The following is a 22304-nucleotide window of genomic DNA, read 5'->3' as shown; positions in this document are numbered from 1 at the left end:
AATGTCTTTCCCTGTAGGCCTATCGAGAGATTGATCTTAATACAGAGCCAGACTGTCCCTGCCCCGTTTTTATTCATTTTAGATTGTGCAGTTGCGGCGGTTGCCGGCGGCCAATGGGTGAAGACAGCGCCCTTCCATGGCAGGCAGATGTGGACCAATCCGCGAAGGGGCAGTAAGGTGAGGAGAGCCTGGAGCTGGTGGTGACTGGTGGTGCCGGCCTCGATGTTCTTCACCCCAGGTGTCTAGAGATTTGCTGCTTGTGTGCTCCTTTGATGTGTCCATGCCATGGTGACTTATATGTGTGGGTGTATTAAGCTGCTGCAAAGCACTATGTGTGGGTGTAACTGCCTTTTAAGTTTAGATAACGGCTAATCAAGTAAAACTATTCATTATTGTAACAAAGGATAAAATATAAGTGAATGAATGAATGAATTTTATGCTCGACTGAGTGTTTTATTTATTTATTTTATTTTATTTTATTTTATTTTATTTTATTTTATTTTATTTTATTTTATTTTATTTTATTTTATTTTATTTTATTTTATTTTATTTTATTTATTTATTTTATTTTATTTTATTTTATTTATTTATTCTTAATCTAGTTGATGTATGAATGATGCACTGACTGTTGGGCACTTTTTCAATTTCGTTGTACTTGTTACGATGACAATAAAGGGCTATTCTATTCTATTCTATTCTATTCTATTCTATTCTATTCTATTCTATTCTATTCTATTCTATTCTATTCTATTCTATTCTATTCTATTCTACAATAGCCTGCTCTGTATTTATTCTGACATTTGCTTGAAATTGTTAACACTTCTGTATGTATATACTCTTTATACGTTCATTGTTTGTGTTCTCTTCCAATAAAATAAAATAAAAATGCTTGTGGTATGGTCTCCTATTCTATCCGCCAGTACATTGGGGTGGCAGTAATGCGCCGTTAAAGCTGGTCAATTAAACCAACGAGGAAGATGACGGACACGGAAGTAGACGAGAACGCGGAAGCGCTTCGCGCAGTCGACTGTCAGACGACGTTGCTCAAGACTAGGTAAGGAAACAACACCATCCGACCCGTGATTTATTTAACGTATCACACAAAGTGTACAAATAAACATGTTTAATAGGTAAATAGGTAGCTGACAGACGAACACGTCATCTGCGCGGAGCTTAACCATGACTAATTTGACCAATATAACACAACTTTCTAATAATAATATTAAAAATAGAAATAACAGTCATTGATTTTAATGCTAGGCTGGGTTTAAAACTGTGTAGACGAGTTTAACAAGTTTATACTGTAACTTGACACTGGGGAGTAGACTTTAGACTTTGTGCCCCCCTCCCTTATCTAATCGGCAACAAGAACACAAATCTCAAAAAAAAAATTAATCAATGCACACATACATACAGAGATGTGTCATTTATATTTATATGATGTGATATTGGTTATATTAATGGCGGATCATCTTGCATAATATAAATATTGTACATACAAACAACAGAGGCATACACAACAAAATGTTAAGAACAGCTGAAAAATAAAAAAAAAATTACATTTTGCACTGTTGGAACCTAAAAGGGTTCTAAGTAGAGCTTCAAAATGCAAAAACAAGAAATGGGACGGGAACAAATATTGTTTTTGAGAAAGCAGTTTATTGCAAGCAGCCATTATAATAAAATAGGCTGATGAACAAAAGCTTTAGACCATAGTGCCACAAAATCAGAACTCCCCCTACATTTGTGAAAAAAGTAGTAATAAGGAGTTGTGCCACTTTTGTTAATCGGCTGAAAAATTGGTTTGGCCATGCTTCATACCAAGGTTCAAGCTCCAGGGGGGGAAGACTGCTTCACAAAGAGCATCCACTGTCTGGAAATGATGTCCGTTTTTGTAAACTTTGGAAAGTTTCTTCCACCTTTCAGTGTCTCATTTTTGGTGCTCTCATGCACATTCAAAACAGTTTTGTGGCGTGGAAGCAGAGGCATTTTTAGATGTTATTTGTTCTTAAAATCTAAAAAATCTTAAAATCTAGCAGATGCCATCTTTGTTATTGGACTGCACTCAGCACTTTTTTTGTCTCACTCACATTTTTTTTTTTTTTTACATTTTCCGCATTTTCTGCTTAGAAGCGCCTTTATAAATTTTTCAATTATTTGTTTCAGAATTTGCACCGTTGGGGAGGATGGCCGGAACTGTGACAAATCCATTCCAGCATATAGTTGAGCCTCTGGATCCTGAAATTAAAAATCAGCTGTTTTACAACCTCTCCAAACTTGGAGATCCCCGATATGGTAAGAGAACATCATCTGTCAAGTGTATGTTATAATGGAGGATCTCAAATTTAAAAAAAAAAAATAGTTTTTAACCCTCTTGTTGGATACACTAGAGTGACTAGACCAGGGGTCAGCAACCCGCGGCTCCAGAGCCGCATGTGGCTCTCCAGCCTCTTTGTTGCGGCTCCCTTTGCAATGCTTGAATATTTTTTAGCACCCGTGTGGTGAAAATGCACGTCTTTGTGAGTTTACAAAAATCCAACTTTGTGTGAGACCATGAATGCATCCTGACTGAGTTCTGACTGGTGACTGAATGAGCAGACAGGATGCTATCCAGTTCTCTCTGACAGGTTAACATGAAGGGAAATGAGTAATACTTTGAGTTATTTGAGTTATTAATTATTATTAATGAGTTATTTGACGATTCTAAAAAATAAATTAGAGCTCATTTAAAAACAAAAGTTTATCTCCAGTACTAGCAAGAGTACTCCAACTCGTCTTTTTTTTTCCCTCCAATGTTGTTTTAAACATACAACGTTTTGCGGCTCCAGGCTATTTTTCTTTAGTGGGCAAGTGGGTGAAATGGCTCTTTTCATAGTAAAGGTTGCCGACCCCTGGACTAGACCTTATAATGTAAACTTTTTTTTGCGTTAATGTTTTTTTTTGTTAGATTTTGATTATATATTTAGTTGCCCATCCATCCTTTTCCTATGCCGTTTATCCTCACTAGGCTTCGCCGGCCTAAAGATGCATGTTGTTTATTTTTGGATTGCAGCAGTTTTATTTTTATTTTATTTTATTATTATTTTAAGTTTTATTTGCTTTCTCAAAATGTTACTTGTTGGTTCCATAACATGGCTGGATAAAGAGAGTTATCATGGAGACACTGGGACTAATGATGGCGAGATGAAGCCCCATGAGGCTTTGAACCATATCAGTCAACTGGTTCGAGAATGGATTCATTTCTTGAAGCTTCATGTGCACACAAAACCACCTGCTGGCCTTGGATACAATTACAGGTGGCTGATCTGTTTTGGCTCTCGGAAATGATCGTGTACTACAAAAATTGTATAACCAAATGATTAATCTACAAAGTGTAAGAAAATATACTGTATATATAAAATACTGAATGTTTTCTTGTCCATAAATGCCATGTATCATGTGATATGGCTAGCTTCATCGTGGTTTTATGTCACCTGGCTGGCATGGGCTCAGGGAAAGTGCTTGTGTAACTTGGACGTAATATGGGAGATTTAATTGATTTTTATTCAGTAAGAATTTTTTCTTAACAATTTTTGGTTTAAGGCGATTCCTCTTTTTTGATACAACATCTCCACAATGCTTTAGGGTTGTGTATCTTTGACATCCATGTCAACAAGGGCTTCATCCTTTCTTGTTTTCTTGTGGCTGATAAAACGTGTGATCTTTCATTTGCACAATGAACATAAGTTGTGTTAGTAATACTCTAATATATTAATATTATAATGTAGTACTATTAACCTTACCATAGATGGGTGAAGGTCCAGTTTCATCTTTAGGCATGTTAATGTCTGAACATGGATGAGGTGTTATTATTGTACTCCAACTCCTTGAAACACATAAGCACTTCACCTCTCAATAACAATGACAAATACAGGTTTTAAATGCAAACAAACCATATCTTAATAGTGTTGGATTGGTCTTACTTATTCGGACTGATCAAGTCAAAATGTTCCCGCACAGGAGAAATTTTCCTTTTTCTAGCTGGCTCCATATCTTCTCTCTCTGAACTCCAACTAACTAACGTAACCGTATAGTAACCAAACCATCGACAAACACTATCCACACGCTCAACTGACAAATCCCCACATTTTAATGTTTAAGCCTGAGGGGTTTATATAGCTGAGTGACAGGCAAACATCGCGGCAAATTCTGAACCTTTTCCCGAATCCGTCACGTGGTACAGCCGGGCAGCGAGGCTTCAGAAAATAAATCAATCAATCAGTAATAAATAAATAAATAAAATAATACAACAGCAAATAAGAGAGGGGGGTTAGAGAAATTATATATTTTCAGATTCAAATAACAGTATTGACAGTTATTTAACCTTTAACATGAACATTAATGAAACTTGATAATTTTACCCAATTAGCAAGTTAGCATCATACTCAGTTCCAGCTGGGAGCAGTGTCGTAAGTACATGATACCATACAGCATCCATAACAAACTTGCGTGGGCGGCACTGACATTAAACTTTCATATCAAGGCGGGGGCCTCAATCTTGCGTCCCGCAAGTTTGAGACCCGTGGTATATCAGTTTATCTTCCAATGATAAACTGTATTCCATTTTAATACATAGAAAAGTTATAAGATAATGTGACATGTAATAAATGAGATTTTTCCACAATCATATATAATAATCGCATATAATATATATATAATATAATATATATAATATATAATAGCAATCATATCTAATAATCAATCTAATTATAAATAAATAACAGATACAAAACAAGTTCAAGAATCTTCTTACCTGTATTTTGCGAACATCAACTGCTTGTATTGGTTCTTGAATTCGCTCACTTTTGGGCATTGTTTAAATTCCTTAATCCATTCCTTAATCTGCCAACGGCATTTCACACTGGACTGTTTTGTGAACATGGGCCAGTATGCAGCTGGATTAGCTGACTAGCTGTTGCTCAAGCCCAACCAGGGCTCTACGTTAAAAACAAAAATGACTTGCCCATGGGGAATCCTTAAGGTGAAAACTACTTGCCCGAACTTGCCCCATGTAAAATGAAAAGACTGCCATAATGATATCATATATCAATATATGCTGATAATTAATCAGACAATAGTACTGATGCATTATATTTGGAGGAATGTCTGAAAATTTGTGGAGATGTATGTTAACATGGCAAGCCATGCTACCTTACACATGGTAGTCGTAGTAAGCAGTGATATTTATAAGTTGTGCACCACAATGAAACATTTGACACATTTGTGTACTAGTAAAGTGTTTTTAATCCAGAAAAAAATGCTCAATGGTCAAACAATAATTTGTGAAGCAAAGGTGAGAAAAATACACAGAGAAATGAAACCGCTAGATTTTGTAGCTTGTGCAAAATCAGCACTTGGTATTGGATCTAATGGGTGGTGTTTCATTGTGACCACTTCAAATTGTCACAGCAATGTGATTCACTCACCTTTGCCATCATTTGATTTGCTGCCGCTAATAAAATACTTGTTTAGGAGGCACTGGTTCATCACTTTTTGGTGTTTTCCTTCACAAGTTGTTGAAGAATTAGACGATGTTGGTATGGACGCCATGATAGATGTTTTCCTAGTAAAACGATCGCTGATTGGTTGATCGCGAACAAGAACGGGTGTGGGTAAAACGCGGATTGTGGATTACGGACCGCGGTCTAAATAAACGATTCTGATTGGTCCATTTCAAGATTTGCAAGGATTGCTTTGCAAATTACCATCGGAATTACGCAGTCCGTGTTTTACCAACACCCAACAAGAACCGCTTTAAAAAAAACTCTTGGCAGTATGGCATGCTAAAGTGTACTTGCCCGACGGGAATATTAATGATTGGATTTACTTGCCCGAATTTTGTTTTAACTTGCCCCGGGCCATCGGTACATCGTTATTGTCGAGCCCTGCCAACGTCTTTCCAACGTGGAAATGCTGGACATTGAAATGTTTAGACCCATCAGAGGCGCCTTTCCTGGGCAAGAGGAAAGAAGGACTGGTCTGTTGCCCATTGGTCAAAAGTCCTCTCTTCTAATGAGAGCAAGTTTTGCATCTGATTTGGCAACAAAGGTCCCAGAGTCTGGAGAAAGACCAAAGAAGAGCACTATCGAAGATGAATGAAGTCCAGTGTTTCCCCAGTCTGTGATGACTTGAGGATCCATGTCAGCTGCTGGTGTTGGTCCTCTGTGCTTCATGAAGTCAAACACAATCACAGCCATCTACCAGGACATTTTAGAGCATTTCAACGTTGCTGCAGCGGAACAGCTTTATGGAGAATCAGACATCATCTTCAAGCAGGACTTGGCACCTTCTCATACTGCTAAAAGTACAAAGTCCTGGTTCAACAACCACAGGATTACCATGCTAGATTGGCCTGCAAACTCACCTGACCTGAACCCCACAGAAAATCTGTGGGGCATTGTCAAGAGAAAACTGTATGGGAAGAGACCAAACAATAAGTGCCATGCCCTGTGTAGGTTCCCACGTGACAGTTTGTTTATGTTCCCTCTCTGGGCTTTTTTGGATGCTCTTATTTTGTAATTAACTTCCTGCTTTGCCTCGTCTTCCTTTGTTGTACTTATCACCCACACCTGTCCCTAATTTCTCCTGTGTCTTTTTAGTTCAGGTGTGTGCTTCTCCCTTTTTGGGATCATTATCGTTTGGATGTTTGCCTTCCTGAGTTGTTGTGTCCTGCTGCCACAGTTATTACTACAAATAACACTTTTACCTACATCTGGTCCTGCTCTCTGTCCTTGGGTCGCACCGCAACGCTCACAAGCCCTAATGGTGACATAAAGGCTGCAATTGAAACATACTGGTCTTCCATAACCCCTGAGATATGCCACAAACTGGTAGCATCCATGGCACGCTGAATAAAGGCTGTTATTTTGGCAGAAGAGGCCCCAAACAAGTACTAAATACAGGTCCAAGAGTTTGGTTTTGGAGCCCTCACATTTTTGTTTTTAAAATCATTTTTTACATTGATTGTATGTAGTATTCAAATTGTTTTCGAATTTGGTTAATCTGCAAGACTTGATCAGCAAAACCCAAAGAAATAAAAACTTGAAATATATTGATTTGCATATTATGCTTTAATATAGAATGTCAAATTCACCTTTTAGTTTGAATTGCAGAAATATAACAACCTTTTCAGGATATTCTAATTTTTAGTAGTAGAATCTGTAGGTCCTCTTTAACACCGGCCCAGTTAATGTGCTGGTATACACCATTCATGAAGGGACAGTTAAGGAGGACATTGTGTGCTTATTATTAGGGATGAGCCGGATACTCATTATAAATGAGTATCCCTTACGGATAATGCATTTTTGCCAGATCAGAGTGTGAAAAGAGTACATTGGTCATTGTCCGTATTCGTGTTTAACGAAAATGCTCATTATGTATTCACTCTTCACTCTCTGTGATTGGCCAGTCACACACAGCAACCGCCTCTTCCGAGACGAACTCAGCGGCATCTCATTAAGCAATTTAAAAAGTCTCACACTGCCTCCAATTTATTAGGTTTTCTCCAGCTCGCCTCTAGTTCAGTTTTTATCTAAAGTTACTTTTAACATTGACCGATTGACTGGTACACCTGTGCAGGAGAGAATCTCTTGAGTGTTTTTTGCCGAAAATGTTTTGGCCATCAGCTGGGATAGGCTTCAGCATCGCCCGCAACCCTTGTGAGGATAAGCGGTAGAAAATGAATGAATGAATGAATGTTTTGGCCATTAAAAACACACTCCTGACTACTGTTAAATACATGAGCTTTGATCAGCAAATATCTTTGTTGTACAGATTACAGGCTTTCTATTTTATGATTATTATTATTGTTGATTTATTTTCAGACAGCTTGCCTTTCTCAATCCGAGTTCTATTGGAGTCCGCCGTGAGGAACTGTGATGGCTTTCTGGTGAAGCAGTCCAATGTCGAAGATATTCTGAACTGGAAGGAGACACAGATGCAGACGGTGGAGATCCCGTTCATGCCGGCACGTGTTATCCTGCAGGACTTCACGTATGTCTGGCCCCCAATTTTTCTTTGTTTTTTTTAAATATTGTATACACTTTTATAAAGGCAGTACTTACTTCTTTAAAAGAGAAAGAAGTATACACTTTTATGAAGGCAGTTGTCATGGACTACTTTGGTCTCATTTGCATTGTGCTGTCTTAAAGGGTCCTTGTCACCATTCAACTATACTGTATGTTTTTTATTGCTTGTAATTATGTTGTACAGATTTTTGAAAAATCCACCAAAAATACATTTATAGTTTATGGCACAAGCCACAGCGAGCTGGAACGTAGGGGTAACACCTCTCAAGACCAGAATGACTCAACACTTACAACAGGCAGCTAGGGACTGTTGCAGTTTCTGTTTAAAAAGTTGAAAGTTTAAGTATGAAGAGTGTATAGAAAATGGATGATGAATTTATGAATTGGTTGTGATTATTGTGACGGGCCTAATGCGATTCCGAATAAGATGGAATAGACTGGTATAGAATAGACTAGACTCTAGACTAGCTGAAAGTTTCAGAGTGTGTTGAAGGGCGTTCCAGTCAGTCGCTCCAGCAAAACTGAAGGAATTTTTGCCAAAGACAGTGCATCCTTTTGGAATAGACTTTTAAAAATGTAGGCTCAAACCCATTATAGCCACTGGATTTATTGGAATCCAGCTTGAAGAGTTTATCCAAAACCTCTGAGATCGATACAGGATAGGTTGGTAATGGAGCAGCATTGGAAACCGGGGCAGTATAAAGGCTTGCGATGAATGAACAAGATGTTGGTTGAGATGAGGCCATGCGTAGTTTATCAGTGATGATTGTGTTGCCAAATATCATGGATATTTGGGTAGATGACCTTCGGTCTCAGGTTGATACTGACACTTGGGGGCACGATACCTGGCCTGATACCAGACAAACCATGTGATAACCTATAAGTATACATTTGTGTCCTGTTATTTATCTTTCTGTTAATGAAATGCTCCCAAAAATGTGCGTGTTTCAGTTTAGACAAAGAGACACTGATTCTATATCTGGCGAGTGAAACAAGCTACTAGCTCTCTGAAAACAAGCCCGAAACATCAGGAAACTTGAGAAACTTGAGCCCACTGTCGCTTCTCATAAGGAAATCTGACAACGCTGGTTGAGAAGCTTTGTGACATAACAAGTCAACCAGGAAAATCACATTTTTATCCATGCTGAAAGGTGTATAAGAGCCACCTAGCGTTTTGGAATGCATAGAGCGTATGGTCAACAATCAAAATGGAGGTAGTGCATACAAACAGGGATGTCACACTGAGTTTTGAAAAATGGCACAACCAAATTATTTCAGTAGTGTGAGGAATTCAGTGCATGGAAACGTACCGAGTGACAACAACCTGGTGTTGTCCCGTCTGGTCTGGGAGCTGCAAGGCCTCGGACTGGACGTTACTGCAGAGAGTGGTGAGGACAGCGGAGAAGATCATCGGGACCCAGCTCCCCCCCATTAAGGACATAGCAAACAGCCGGTGTGTATCTAGAGCCCATCGGATCTGCTCTGACCCCACACACCCCCAGCATGGACTGTTCTCTCGCCTGGCATCGGGGAGAAGGCTCTGCAGCATCCGCTGTAGGACGACCAGGTTCAGAGACAGCTACTTCCCCCTGGCCATCAGACTGCTGAATGCCAAATAAGCCCCTCTACCTTTACTCACATTATTATTATTTATTTAAATTATTTGGGCAATTTACTGTTCACGCTGCACTTTACATTATGTTGTTCATATTTGGTGTCTATTCTATCTATTTATTCTCCACATTATTATTATTATTTATTATTACTTATCTTCTTTTGTGTCTGTTATTATATGGGAGCCAGGCAACAACATTTCGTTGGCAATTTCACGACTGTGTTTTTGTGCAATGACAATAAAGGGAGTCTATCTAAGAGCATTCCACTCCTCAACTTAGAGACAATTTGCACCAACAAAATCTTGAATTCATTCATAGTGGTGTACCTGCTGTGGTGGATTTCGCTGCAATGCGTGATGCTGTGATTAAGCTTGGCGGCAACCCAGAGAAGATTAATCCTGTCTGCCCGGCTGACCTGGTCATTGATCATTCCGTCCAAGTGGACTTCAACAAAAAGTAAGAAAATCACAATGGCAAAGTATTTTTCAAATGCACTATTAACATTTCTTTCCCTAAAGGTCTGATAGCCTTCAGAAAAACGAGAACTTGGAGTTTGAACGCAACAAAGAGAGATTCCAGTTCCTTAAGGTGAATCAACTGGACTTGAATCCGCGCAATTAGACATTTATTGTCAGTCATCTGATTTTGCTTATTTTATATTTTTCAGTGGGGGTCCCAGGCGTTCAGAAACATGCGTATCATTCCACCTGGTTCTGGAATTGTTCACCAGGTCAATTTGGAGTACTTGGCCCGAGTGGTGTTTAACCATGATGGGTATTTCTACCCGGATAGCCTAGTGGGCACAGATTCCCATACCACCATGATCGATGGCCTCGGTGTTCTTGGTTGGGGTAAGACAAAAATGGTAACCTAGATCAATACGACATGGGACAGTCAAACGTTTTATTGGAAATAGTGGCCAGTGTTGACTTATCAACATTTGGACCAAGAAATACCTGACAGGCATTGTTTGATGTTTCATGGACTGATGCAGTGAGAGCTTCTCTTGATGGCTCCGTTGGATGGGTAGATGCCTGCAAAAGCAGGTTTTGACCATGAGTTGATGAAGAAACTGACACATTTTTGCCATGCTTTATTTATTCTTATGCCTGTTACAATAACAAATTTTGCTGGTCAATAATTGTGCTACAAATTTCAACCTTTCTTTAGACTGTGTTATTAAGTTTATCATTCAATGAGCATTGTGTCATGTGATATTTGAACCACTATATGTTACTCAAATGTAGTGTAGTGCACAGAAAATGACAACTATATCACTTTCAAGTGCGGGACGGCACCACTTCACATACCAATCGTACTCATGGTGTCAAAAGAAGTACACGCATCAACGGTGGATAAACACAGACCAACATATAATGCAGAATATTAACCGACTTTTATGCTAGCTCAAAGCTAGTGCTTTCCAGCATAAAGTGTACAGCAAAGCACCCTCGGACACAGGAAGTGCTCCCAGAAATGTTGTCCCCATTTTGCCCCATATGTCTTTCTCTTTTCTATGCGTTTTAAAGATATAAAAACAGCTAAAAAAAAAAAAACAAAACATGGCTAAGAATGTACATAAAGGAAACACATGCCTATTAAATTTTAAAAAATGCAGACAATGCTCCATTTACAAATGATGTGACGTGTATATTAACCAATTACGTTGAATTATTTAGAATTTTGCACTCGCAAAGATAGTTTGAGGAGGTAGGAATTTTTGGTTGCTGTATCTGGGGAAAAACAATTGCCACAGAAGTGAAGGAGAAACTGACAAACTTGTGTCAGACAGACTGACTACTATTAACTTGAACTAATAAACTTGAGGAAACCGAAACCAGATCTGCAACTTACCTGGAGTCGTCTGGTGTATAAGAGGTGCTGTGAAGTGTTTAGGGCCCAAAAAATGGCTGACAGTCAGATTTAAAGCAGTTATTAATTGATCTAATGAGTTGCTATTCACTCGCCATAGATGGTCTCATGGCCAGGCTGGGCATTTGTAGTCTACTGTATTTGTTAATAATAATAATAATAATAAATTTTATTTGTATAGCGCTTTTCAAAATACTCAAAGACACTTTACAGAAGAATGGAGTTGAATAAAGCAAGTAAACAGAGTAGAAGACACACCAAAATACAACATTCATTTGTTAATACACAGTTAAAACATGAGTAAAGGCGGAGCGGGGCGCAGCAGTCAGATATAAAAAGTTAGACATTAAAAACAGATTTAAAGAGGTGGGTTTTTTGTTTTTGTTGTTGCTCAATATTTAAAAAAAAAACAAAAAAAAAAACTGATTGTCCTGGCTGATTTTTTTCTATGTAAGGTGTGGGTGGAATCGAAGCAGAGGCAGTGATGCTGGGTCAACCAATCAGTATGGTTCTGCCTGAAGTGGTTGGATATAAGTTGCACGGGACCCCAGACAAATTCATTACCTCCACGGACATCGTTCTGACTGTAACAAAGGTAATGACATCAATGTTTCACATGTGTAGAGAGTGCCAGTCCTGATCTTGTTTGATGTGTTTCAGCACCTCCGCCAAGTGGGCGTCGTGGGAAAGTTTGTGGAATTTTTTGGGCCAAGCGTGGCACAGCTGTCAATCGCAGACAGAGCCACCATCTCCAACATGTGTCCGGAATACGGAGCGACTGCGGCGTTCTTTCCAGTTGACGATGTAAGCATTGAGTACCTCAAGCAAACAGGTGAGTAGCTATTTGTTTGACAGTGTTTGTCACCTTACCTTTAAAGTCGCTACATTGGCTCCCCGTCCGCTTCAGGATCCATTTTAAGATTATTTACTGGTTTTTAAATGTCTTAACAGCCTTGCATCTTCTTATTTATCTGATCTGCTTTTACCATATCAACCCCCAACGGACCCTGCGGTCCTCCGGCACTGGCCTTTTAACAATACCAAAACCCAGAACAAAAACCCTCGGTTTACCTATCAAACAAATACATCCAGAGATCCTGCTTCAGAAACAAATACGGCATGTTTTATACACACACAAAGGAATAGATTTCTTCCATTCTTTCAAGTTGCTTCAAGTACAAAAGATATACTTCAAATACAAAAAAATCTACAACTCCCAAGCCAATATTTGAAAGCAAACAATACCTTTTTCCAACAGTGGTAAGATGATACAGACAAAAATATACAACCTTTTTTTTTTTTTAATCACAATGACAGTCCTATGTGCAGTGTAGCATAGCGTCCCATCAATAACTCAATAACTGTCATTCACACCAGGAAGTTCCCACACACTTTTTTTAATGCCAGGCATGGACTGTTCTCTCGCCTGGCATCGGGGAGAAGGCTCTGCAGCATCCGCTGTAGGACGACCAGGTTCAGAGACAGCTACTTCCCCCTGGCCATCAGACTGCTGAATGCCAAATAAGCCCCTCTACCTTTACTTACATTATTATTATTTATTTAAATTATTTAAATTATTTGGGCAATTTACTGTTCACGCTGCACTTTACATTATGTTGTTCATATTTGGTGTCTATTCTATCTATTTATTCTCCACATTATTATTATTATTATTATTTATTATTACTTATCTTCTTTTGTGTCTGTTATTATATGGGAGCCAGGCAACGACATTTCGTTGGCAATTTCACGACTGTGTTTTTGTGCAATGACAATAAAGGGAGTCTATCTGTCTATCTGTCTATCTTAATGAGGACCCTGGATACTTGTTAATTACCCTGCACAATTTGGGATGAATCGAAACGAGTATTGTAGTAATGTCTTTTTTTACATTCTGTCGTAATTCAGGGCGAGAACCAGAAAAGCTGTCCTATATCACAAAGTACTTGAAGGCAGTGTCCATGTTCCGAGACTACAGCAACGTCGCACAGGATCCGGATTTCAGTCAAGTCAGTCGTGATGCTATGCAGCTTTAATTAAAATGTTAACATATGTAATGTGTACACACTTTCAAGGCCAGTTAAAAATTGTAAGAATTTACAGTTTGCACTGTTGGATCTTAAGGGGTTGGGTTCTAGGTAGAGCTTCAAACTGCAAAAGAAGAAATGTAAGAGACAAAACAAATTGATGTTCTTACAATTTTTCAATTGGTCTTCTTCTCATCAGTTGATAAGAAGAATATATGCATATCATAGTGGCTGCAGGCACATTAATAACCACTTTTTCTCTTTTAAGGTTGTCGAGTTGGACCTTAGTACTGTGGTTCCGTGCTGCAGTGGCCCCAAAAGACCTCAGGACAAAATACCCCTTTCAGACATGAAGAAAGACTTTGAAACCTGCCTTGGAGCAAAGGTGAGTTTCACTCGCTGTCCGTTTTTTTTGTAAAAGGCTGCACGGTGATCGAGTGGTTAGCATGTAGGCCACACAGTCAAGAGATTGCGAAGACCTAGGTTTGATTCTCTGCGTGCTGTTTGCATGTTCTCCCCGTGCATTCGTGGGTTTTCCTGCGGGTATTCCGGCTTCCTCCCACATTCCAAAAACATGCATGTTAGGCTAAATTGTCCATAGGTATGAATGTGGGTGTGAATGGTTGTTTGTCTATATGTGCCCTGCAATTGGCTGGCGACCCGTCCAGGGTGTACCCCGCCTCTGGCCCAATAACAACTGGGATAGGCTCCAGCATACCTGCAACCCTAGTGAGGGTAAGCGGTATAGAAAATTAGCCGAGATTGCAGTCACACAAGGCAATTGAAACTGAAAGTCCAATTCTAGTTAATAAGGTTTAGAGCTCTCTAATCTGGACACAAGCAAGATAAACTCACTTCCACACAACTAACTGTAAACCCCAATGCTAAATTGCTAAGTGATAACTATACTGCTTTACACATAAGCAGAAACCACAACAAAAAGACACCTATTCCTCAACTGGAAGGTGCAGGAAAACCCTCTCAAATTTTTTTTGTGAGTGGAGCTGGGTCAAACACCATGCACAAGTTCAGCCGCATTTTGCATGACATCCCTGTCCCCAGGAACCAGATTGACCAAGAACAATCAAATGTGTGCCCCTATGTGCCCAAACCTGAGGCCTCATTTATCAAGCGTACATAAAGAGATTGTAAGAACATTCCCATGCAGAGTATTTGATTCATCCACTTGTACCTTTGCGTAGGAACATATATGTAAATTTGGTGGGCAGTGTGGGAGAAGAAACAGTCTCTTTATGACCATGTACATAAGGCCTGGATCTGAGTCCCCACCAACCACTATCGCTGGTGTTTTTTTGTTTTGTCTGGTGTATCATTGCACTGGTTAACCTCACAAATGTATATAATATTTTCTGGCTAACTTCAGCAAGGTTTCAAGGGTTTTGCTGTGGGTCCAGACTCCCAAAACTTGACCATTCCCTTCCATTTTGACGGCAAAGAGTACACATTAAGCCATGGCTCAGTGGTTATCACGGCTATTACCAGCTGCACAAACACCAGCAACCCATCTGTCATGCTCGGAGCAGGTGGGTAAGCTTTCATCTTGTTTGTTTTTTGGGGCTTTCGATTGGATTGTTATTGTTATTTTTTCTTTCCAGGACTCCTCGCTAAAAAGGCAGTGGAGAATGGGTTAAGTGTAAAGCCTTACATTAAGACCAGTCTATCACCAGGCAGTGGCGTGGTTACCTACTACCTGAAGGAGAGTGGCGTGATGGACTACCTCTTTCAGTTAGGGTAAGCTGCTAAAAGAACAGTCATGTACCCCCAAACTGCACTTTTAGTGTCCTTTCCATTTGAAAAGTTTCTATCACTATCGTATACCTTTCAGCTTCGAGGTGGTCGGATATGGTTGCATGACATGTATAGGCAACAGTGGACCCCTCCCGGAGGCAGTTGTAGAGGCCATTAACCAGGTAACGAGGGTTTGCACTAACAAACTGTCTCCACATGTTTCCTGCGCAGGGGTTGGCATACTTTGGGGCTCAAGGGCAAGCAAAAGCATTAGCAGTCCTCAAACCCAGACAAATCCCATTATACATACCGTATTCCCGCAATAAAAGGCGTTCTTAAAAGCCCTTAATTTTCTAAAAAAAATTACGATGTGCCTTAAAAGTGCCTTCTGTTTGTGAGACAATAATGTTAATCTCGTACCCGGTTCTCCACCTCGTTCCTAACCTTGTTTTCTGCCTCAGCCCAACTGAACATCCCATATTTCACCACGACAGTATCTTTACTACATGAAGCTCCTCAAACATCTGATTAGCCCTCTTCTCCTTCCCTTAAATGTTGTTGAACCCTACTGTATCTGTGTCTGTACTAATTACAGGAGGATTAGTAGCATTACAAAATTATGTACTGTATATCTCCACCATCTTTGTGTTTTTGCCTTTATGGAGATGTACGACACACCAATGAAATGTTGTTTTTAGGACAATGTATTGAATCGAACACAAATATTGGCTTGACGTTTTTTTCGTTATACTGTGGTTAAACTGTGAGAGTCTGGGGCGTAATCAACAGATGTTGGCCAACTGACATAGCAAGATATTTCTGTGTGTATAAAGATGTCTGTCAATTAAGTGCTGACATATTTTCCCACAAAATTTAACAATGTCATGATTGTAATTATTATTTAAAATTGTTTCCATAGTGCATCTTTTGCTCTTAAGTGCATTTGATGTTTTACCCTTCTTTGTCTTTTAGGGAGATTTGGTCGCCGCAGGTGTACTTTCAGGCAACCGCAACTTTGAGGGACGTGTTCACCCCAACACCAGGGCCAACTACCTTGCATCGCCTCCACTAGTCATCGCTTATGCGATAGCTGGGACTGTAAGGATTGACTTTGAAACAGAGCCTCTTGGTGAGTACTGTAAGAAGATTTTGGAGGCTTTCTGGCCTTGAAAGTCTAAACTTCATAACCATAATCCTGTTATATCAATAATGTCGTAAGAGGAATTGTAATGATTATCATAAAAATGACCACAGAAAATGTTAACTGCACAGTTTGTTTTGTTTTTGTTTGCTAAATGGTGGTTGACTGGTCGCCAGCCGATCGCAGGGCACATGTAGACAAACAACTATTCACATTCATACATAACAGACTGTTGAGAGTTGCCAATTCACCTAACATAGGAATGTACAGTATGGTAGTAGTGAATACTTAAATTGTCATGTAAAAGGTGTACAGTTACTGTACATAAATGTTGGCCTAGGGCAGGGGTCAGCAACCCGCGGCTCCAGAGCCGCATGTGGCTCTTCAGCCTCTTTGTTGTGGCTCCCTTTGCAATGCTTGAATATTTTTTAACACCACAGTGGGGAAAAAGCATGTCTTTGTAATGAGTTTAAAAAAATCCAACTTTGTGTGAGTCCATGAATGCATCCTGACTGAGTTCTGACTGGTGATTGGATGAGTACAAGGATGAGCAGACAGGATGCTATTCAGTTCTCTCTCACAGGTAAACATTAAGGAAAATACTTTATAAATACTTTTCATACTTTCCCAAAGCTATTTGACAATTCTAAAAAATAAATTAGAGATCATATAAAACAGCGGCATTGGAACTTCAGGTATCAGGTAAGTTTACAGTAATTTACACATATATTTATGTAAGTTTATATTTAATATAATACTAGCAAGAGTACTCCAACTTGTTTTTTTTCTTATCTGAACTACTTTGATAGCCCCAAATTCCCTCCAATTTTGTTTTAAACATACTATGTTTTGCGGCTCCAGGCTATTTTTCTTTAGTGAGCAAGGGGGTGAAATGGCTCTTTTCATAATAAAGGTTGCCGACCCCTGGCCTAGGGCTATGCTTTCCCCAATCCCCAAAGCACCCCGGGCCCCTCTCAGCAGAGTATCATACACCCTTTTGAAATGTGCTAATCTTTTATTTTGTTCTTTTTTAGCAATTAACTCAGAAGGTAGAGAGATCTTCCTGAGGGATATTTGGCCCACACGAGAAGAGATCCAGCGTGAAGAGAAAAAGTTTGTCATTCCGTCCATGTTTAGAGAGGTCTATGAGAAAATTGAGGTATTTTATCAGCTAATCCTTTTAGTTTTTTGCTTTTTTGTCTAGCTAGACTAATGTTGACATGTGTGAATGATCCACTGCAGAAAGTAAACGAACGCTGGAACTCACTGGTTGCGCCATCCGACAAGCTATATCCCTGGGACTTGACTTCAACTTACATCAAGTCGCCACCCTTTTTTGACGGTTTGGTAAATAAACTAAACATCTTGTCATGGTTTTATGACCAAAATATGTAAATAACGCTAATTTCACGTTTCATTTTGTTCATTCAGACCATGCAGTTAAACCCTCCTAGGTCCATTGATGGTGCCTATGTACTGCTAAACTTGGGTGATTCAGTCACTACGGACCACATTTCTCCTGCCGGAAACATCACCAGAAACAGCCCTGCCGCCCGATACCTGTCAAGCAGAGGGTGAATATTGAATATAATTTGTTGTACAACACCAAGTATTGTCTCACATTATGTTATGCATTGGCAGTGTAACCCCACGTGACTTCAACTCATACGGTTCCCGTCGAGGTAACGACGCTGTCATGGCCAGGGGGACATTTGCCAACATCCGCCTGTTTAACAAATTCCTCAACAAGCAGGCGCCGCAAACGGTTTACCTGCCAACAAATGAAATGGTCAGCAATAATGCTTCTAAATATATTTACATCTTTTGGGGAAAAAAATGACATTTGTAATTCCAATGTGTATCTGGATGTGTATGTGGTTTCATTGGTGGCCGTTTCAAGGCTCTTTCTTCGAGATGCCGATCCTCCCGATTTCCAGGAGGGGGTTAGATTGACTGAAAGGCTCAGCATCTCTGAAAAAGCATACTCCCGGACCAGTTCTACATCGGCAGCAGAAAAGCTACCCTTCCTGATTTCTCAGGGATACCCCAGGGCATGGATACCTGTACAGACTGCTAGTAGATCCTTCCCATTCCAAAGTTGCAAAGAGGAAGGGCACGTGTGGCCGTAATTAGGGGAGAAAGAAGGCCTAGAGCAGGGGTCTCAAACTCAATTTACTTGGGGGCCACTGGAGCTAGTGTCTGGGTGAGACTGGACCGCATCAGGTTTTCCAAAAAAAAAACACAGTTATTAAAAACAAAAAAAATATAAAAACTTCGCTTTGGTTCCAATTTTCTACAAGAAAAGCTCTGATAAAACATTTCACTGTTCTTAAATATCTTACTTTTTATTTTTCTACACAAAATAAGATGAAAAATAAATAAACAAATCAAGAATAAAGAAAATCAATCAATCAGTAATAAATAAATAAATATAATAATAATAATAAAACGGCAAATAATAAAAACTTAAGAAACCACATATAGTTGGTGGGTAGACAAATAATTTTTTTCAGATTAAAATGAACAAAGCATTATTAGAGCCCTGTAGACATGACAAAACACGACTATAGTCACATTTATACTCTTTTTATTTACAACATATTGCGCAACTGCAGGGTCTTCAGACACATGCTAACTTGCAAACTAAAGAGCTAGCGACCTAAACGGTAGCCTTCAAGTTATTTCCTTTAAACTTAAATAGCCAAAAACTTACCACTTCCACACGGATAGGGAGGATAACTATTAACAGTTATTTAACCTTTAACATGAACATTAATCAAACGTAATAATTTTTTCTGGGTACATGATACCATACAGCATCCATATCAAACTTGCGCGGGCCGCACTAACATTAAACTTTCATATCAAGGCGGGGGCTGGCCCGCAGGCCGCGTGTTTGAGACCCCTGGCCTAGAGAAATGACAGGAGAGGCCAACTCCCCATCTGCGGGCCCTAATCCTCCACACAGCTCCAGAGAGTGACACTGTCGTCTGGGCCAACCACCCCTTCTTCCACAAGAGAGTGGAACCCACCGACTGAACATACCCAAGAATGATCATTGGTGTATGCTCCGATGAACAATGAGTGGTGGTAACCAGTGCATGTTGATACACCTCATTCTCTAATTCTACATTGTACCTTTACATTAGTTTGACTTTACATCACAATATTGAATTGGAAGGCCAGTTTCAGTTTCTTTTGACTTTCGGGGTTTCAAGCAGGAGGTGTTATCACAGGGATAACTGGCTTGTGGCAGCCAAGCCTTAGTGACTTCGCTTTTCGATCCTTTGATGTCAGCTCTTCCTATCATTGTGAAGCAGAAGCGTTGGATTATTCACCCGCTAATAGGAAGCTGTGTTAAGACCGTCGTGAGACATGTTAGTTTTATCCTCACTGGGCCATTTCAGGGAAATCCTGAGGGTTGGCATCTCTACTTTCATTGTGGAGCAGACTCAGGGTGCTTTCACACTTGTACGTCATCTTCAACTAAGCCAGGGGTCGGCAACCTTTACTATGAAAAGAGCCATTTCACCCACTTGCCCACTAAAGAAAAATAGCCTGGAGCCGCAAAACGTTGTATGTTTAAAACAACATTGGAGGGGAAAAAAAAGACGAGTTGGAGTACTCTTGCTAGTACTGGAGATAAACTTTTGTTTTTAAATGAGCTCTAATTTATTTTTTAGAATCGTCAAATAACTCATTAATAATAATTAATAACTCAAATAACTCAAAGTATTACTCATTTCCCTTCATGTTAACCTGTCAGAGAGAACTGGATAGCATCCTGTCTGCTCATTCAGTCACCAGTCAGAACTCAGTCAGGATGCATTCATGGTCTCACACAAAGTTGGATTTTTGTAAACTCATAACAAAGACGTGCATTTTCACCACACGGGTGCTAAAAAATATTCAAGCATTGCAAAGGGAGCCGCAACAAAGAGGCTGGAGAGCCACATGCGGCTCTGGAGCCGCGGGTTGCTGACCCCTGAACTAAGCCTATTTTGCATTGTCCAGATGGATGTGTTTGACGCAGCAGACCTATACAAGCAATCCGGAGTACCTCTACTGATTCTCGCCGGGAGAGAGTATGGTTCCGGAAGCTCAAGAGACTGGGCAGCAAAAGGTCCGTTATTACTGGTAAGGATGTCAGAGCTCACTTGTGATGTCATTGTTTCTGTGAAACAGTGTTCACTCCAAACAAAATGATTCTTTTGATGGGTGCGTTATTTGATGGTGGTGTTAGGGCAGTGGATTGCTGGATTCTGTATCAAAGGCACAAGATGATAGACATAGTATCTACTGTTAAGGCTTAAATGCGCCATCAAAATATGTCAATTTACCGACTGCATGTCCTCCAAGTTTTGTTGCTTTTGTTTGTTTTTCCCAAAGGGCATAAAGGCAGTTCTTGCCGAGAGCTACGAGCGTATTCACCGGAGTAATCTTGTAGGAATGGGAATCATCCCACTTGAGTATTTGCCGGGAGACACCGCCGAAAGTCTGGGCTTGACAGGAAGAGAGCGCTTCACAATCACCATCCCCGAACAGATCACCACAAGAATGATTGTCACCATAACGGTAACGTATATGAAGATGCAATGTTTTTGTAAAAATATTTGTTAAAAAAAACATTTTCTTCTTCGCAGCTTGACACGGGAAAAACATTCCAGGTACGGATGAGATTTGACACGGATGTAGAACTGGCGTATTTCTACCACGGGGGAATCCTCAACTACATGATCCGCAAGATGTTGGAATGAGAGCGAGTGAATGTAACGATTGATGTAAGATAAAATCCACCACATTTTAACCCCACCAGTTTTTCAATGTGTTCTTTTATGACATCTTTTTTACTGGGTTCTTTTTTGGAATTACTTCTACTCCTGAAATGCTGCACACAGCAACCTTCTTCCACACAGATTGTGGAAATACTTCTCTTCGAGATCTGCTGCTTGCTCGATCTGTTACGCCAGGTGTGCCGATGTCGCCAGCCTGTCGTTTTCCATGTCTAGTTTAAAGTGTTTTTCTGCCATCTTCTGCCCAATTCTATAAGGAACATGCTTCCTTTGAAGAGTGAAGTGCAAAAACATACTCAAAAACAAACTGTCAAAGACTGTGAAATGCATTTTCTTATTTGAGATTTGGGATCTCTGGTTGTGCTGTAGGTCTGAGGTGTGTTGACAGAAGTTACCACTCTTTGAAATTGCACTTGTCTCTCAAAAATTTATGAGCGGACATTAAAAAATATGTTTGTAAATTGTGAAAAAAGTAACTTGTGTGTATGTTAAGAGCATATATAGTGAGACAGCACTGAAGACAACTAACTCTTGGTATTCTGTGTATGACTGCGCACAGTGGTGCAGCAATCAAATCACATCATCACAGATAATCATCAGCATTATGCCAACATCGGCCTCAGCCATTGATTACAAATAAATGGCTTCCAAGCAAATAAAATATTACCGGAAATACAAGGACGATTACCATGCTGAAGAGCCATGTGCTCACACATTCTGTAATTTACAGTGCGGATATTTCAATAAAGATGGCATAATATTATAAGCATATATTTTTTATATTTTTTTATTTTATATATATAATAAAATATATAATATATATAATTATATATATAAAAAATATAATATATATTTATATATAATTCATTCATTGATTTTCTACCGCTTTTCCTCACGAGGGTCGCGGGGGGTGCTGGAGCCTATCCCAGCTGTCTTCAGGCGTAAGGCGGGGTACACCCTAGACTGGTCGCCAGCCAATCACAGGGCACATATAGACAAACAACCATTCACACTCACATTCATACCTATGGACAATTTGG

The 22304-nt window shown here is 39.7% G+C and overlaps 1 protein-coding gene across 1 annotated transcript; it reads left to right on the top strand.

Moving 5' to 3' along the window:
• The first annotated feature begins 158 nt into the window (after positions 1-158).
• Positions 159-22009, top strand: aco1 (aconitase 1, soluble). The gene is made up of 22 exons (XM_058067127.1): positions 159-177; positions 921-1054; positions 2167-2295; positions 7863-8031; positions 10001-10138; positions 10201-10270; positions 10350-10533; positions 12010-12149; positions 12215-12386; positions 13463-13563; positions 13850-13966; positions 14966-15125; positions 15198-15333; positions 15428-15512; positions 16303-16459; positions 17506-17630; positions 17714-17818; positions 17903-18045; positions 18113-18260; positions 20486-20608; positions 20861-21046; positions 21115-22009. The coding sequence occupies exons 3-22, from the start codon at positions 2187-2189 to the stop codon at positions 21226-21228; spliced, it is 2682 nt and encodes an 893-aa protein (XP_057923110.1). The 5' UTR covers positions 159-177; positions 921-1054; positions 2167-2186; the 3' UTR covers positions 21229-22009.
• The last annotated feature ends 295 nt before the right edge of the window (positions 22010-22304 follow it).

This window comes from Doryrhamphus excisus, chromosome 3, assembly GCF_030265055.1.
Source record: "Doryrhamphus excisus isolate RoL2022-K1 chromosome 3, RoL_Dexc_1.0, whole genome shotgun sequence".
NCBI lineage: Eukaryota > Metazoa > Chordata > Actinopteri > Syngnathiformes > Syngnathidae > Doryrhamphus > Doryrhamphus excisus.
The sequence above is the reverse complement of the archived record's forward strand: the minus strand, read 5'-3'. Positions and strand labels throughout refer to the sequence as shown.